The sequence below is a fragment of the Portunus trituberculatus genome, chromosome 14, assembly GCF_017591435.1.
Source record: "Portunus trituberculatus isolate SZX2019 chromosome 14, ASM1759143v1, whole genome shotgun sequence".
In the NCBI taxonomy this organism is placed as follows: domain Eukaryota; kingdom Metazoa; phylum Arthropoda; class Malacostraca; order Decapoda; family Portunidae; genus Portunus; species Portunus trituberculatus.
In genome coordinates, this window is record NC_059268.1 from 9,804,184 (window position 1) to 9,806,463 (window position 2,280).

Here is a 2,280-nt window from a genome sequence, read left to right on the forward strand (position 1 = left end):
ACTTCACACTTTTTTTTTTACATTCACTTTTTGTATGCTCATGTGAATCCACACAATCAATACAAAATGAACAAGCCCCTAGTAGATTCAGAATATGAAAAAGATTTAGGAGTTAATTAGCTCTGATCTTGATCTAAGAAAATAATGCCTAGAGGCTAGAAATAAGGCAACTAAGGTACTAGGATTAATTGTTAGAGGTGTTAAAAGCAGAAGTCCTGAAGTAATATTAAAGATGTGGTCAAACCACATCTAGATCCCCATAATCCCCACATAATAGGAAGGATACAGGTCTATTAGAATCAACACAAAGAACAATGTCTAAAAGGATACAGGGGATGAGGGATATTCCCTATGAAGCAAGACTGAAGATACTAAATTTGGATTCCTCAGAGACATAGGTTAAGAGGGGACCTGATAGAAGTATTTAGGTGGTATAAGGTGATATAACAAAGGGGATATGAGCAAAGTTCTTAAGATCAATAGCCAAGACATTTGTCCCTATCTTTTGGCTAATTCCTCTAAAATCTTTAAGGGAACCTTTTTTTTTTTTTTTTTTTTTTTTTGCCCTTGACAGGTCTCTCTTGCATAAAAAAAAAAAAAAAAAAAAAAAAAATAGAACCAGACATAATGGGTTCAAGGTTTAGGAAAGAAATAGGAAGGAACTGGTTCTTTAAGAGTGGTTGACGAATGGAATGGACTCGATAATCATGATAATAATTTTTTTAGTGCTGAATCAATAGACTTTAAAAGATTAGATAAATTTACAGAAGAGGATGAAAGGTGAAATTAGGTACCTTTGGTCACAAAGAGATTGCCACGTGTAGACCTGGCAACCTCTTGCAGCTTCCTTAATTTTCATATGTCCTTATCACTACACATTTTATATTGAGATTATATATATTCATATTGAACTTCATTTAGGGAGTAAGTGGGAATGCTATTGCTCACAATACTATTAATTTTTTTACTTTTTTACAGTTAAGTTTCTTGAGGGAACAGAAAAATTTTCTCTAGCTTCACTTTTCAGCTGCTTTAATTTATAGATATCTTTCGTATTACTCTTAATGACAGCTTTTTCCTCTGCACTTCCATGTATCTCTTCATCTTCCTCTCTCTAAGTTCCCACTCTGCATTTAAGTAGAGGCAGCCAATTTATAAAGAAAGGGCTTTTTACTTATTGGTTCTCTATAGGTATTTGTTTCCTACTTGTGTGAAAATTCAACCATGGATTTTATTCCCAGAATCTGGAGTGAATTTTCATTTCTTCTCTTTTCCATTGTACAGTTGATAATTTAATATTATACATTATAGAAGATGGCATAATACCAAATACCAAATCTGAAAAGTTACATTGATTAATGAGAAGCACTTTTTTTAATATCTATATTAGTTGAGGAATAAGCCACCTGGAATTTCCCTGAAAGAAATAATTATTTTTCACCTGTATAGATAGAATTAGACTTGGGCACAAAGGGCAGATTCTTTTAGTTAGAATGGAATGAAAAACTGGTAATTTTGAAAGGCTAGAGATAATTTTAGAAGTTAAACTCTTGGGGAAAATTTATAAGCCATTAAGTAATTTGAAGTGATATTTTCTCTTCCAGGTATTATAATAAAATGCCAAGATGAGCGAAACTTATACAAGAACAGAGAGAAAGCTCGCCGAATGATGATAAGCAAACTTGATGAGCATTATAATGGAGACATGAGTGTGTCAGCTCAGCTCAAGAGAATTCAAGAAACCAAAAAATTAAAGGCCCAACAAAAATCAGAAAAGAGGAGAGCAATGAAAAAAGCTTGGCAGGAGAGAGAAGGTATTGACTGACTATTTTGTACATTTATATTTATACTGGTAGTAGATTTGTTCAGTACACATTTTGTTATAGAAAGACAATAAATCTTGAAGCAAACTTTAATTGTCTCTTCCAAGTTCCATTAAAATTAAAGTAGATTTTACATTACGTATATGTTTACACCATAAGATACAAAACTAGTTTCACAACTGGAAATGGCAAAAGTAATATGAAAAAATATATGGCACATTTGTACATAACATTGAAAGATTATACATAAAAATATAGAATTAAAAGTTTCTGGATGTGTACTTGAGCCACTCTGGAGTAAATCCCAATGGAGAGTTAAATACTTCAGGAGATAAAAACACAAATTAGCAAACCCACACTTTATCAGTCTAGCAAGCATTCAAAGTTTTTATAACAATGGGGATTAAGGAAGTGATCCTTGTATATTTTAGAGTCTTGTGGACATTTCTTAGGTCAC

The 2,280-nt window shown here is 32.3% G+C and overlaps 1 protein-coding gene across 1 annotated transcript in view; it reads left to right on the forward strand.

Annotated features, from left to right (window-relative positions):
- Positions 1-1,916, forward strand: part of LOC123503434 (mitochondrial translation release factor in rescue-like) — a gene marked incomplete at its 5' end in the record, with an annotated part of 2,492 nt that extends 576 nt beyond the window's left edge. The window contains one exon of the mRNA XM_045253198.1: positions 1,605-1,916. Within this exon, the coding sequence (XP_045109133.1) occupies positions 1,605-1,825 (221 nt within the window). The remainder of the gene's footprint in view (positions 1-1,604) is intronic.
- Between the last annotated feature and the right edge of the window lie 364 nt (positions 1,917-2,280).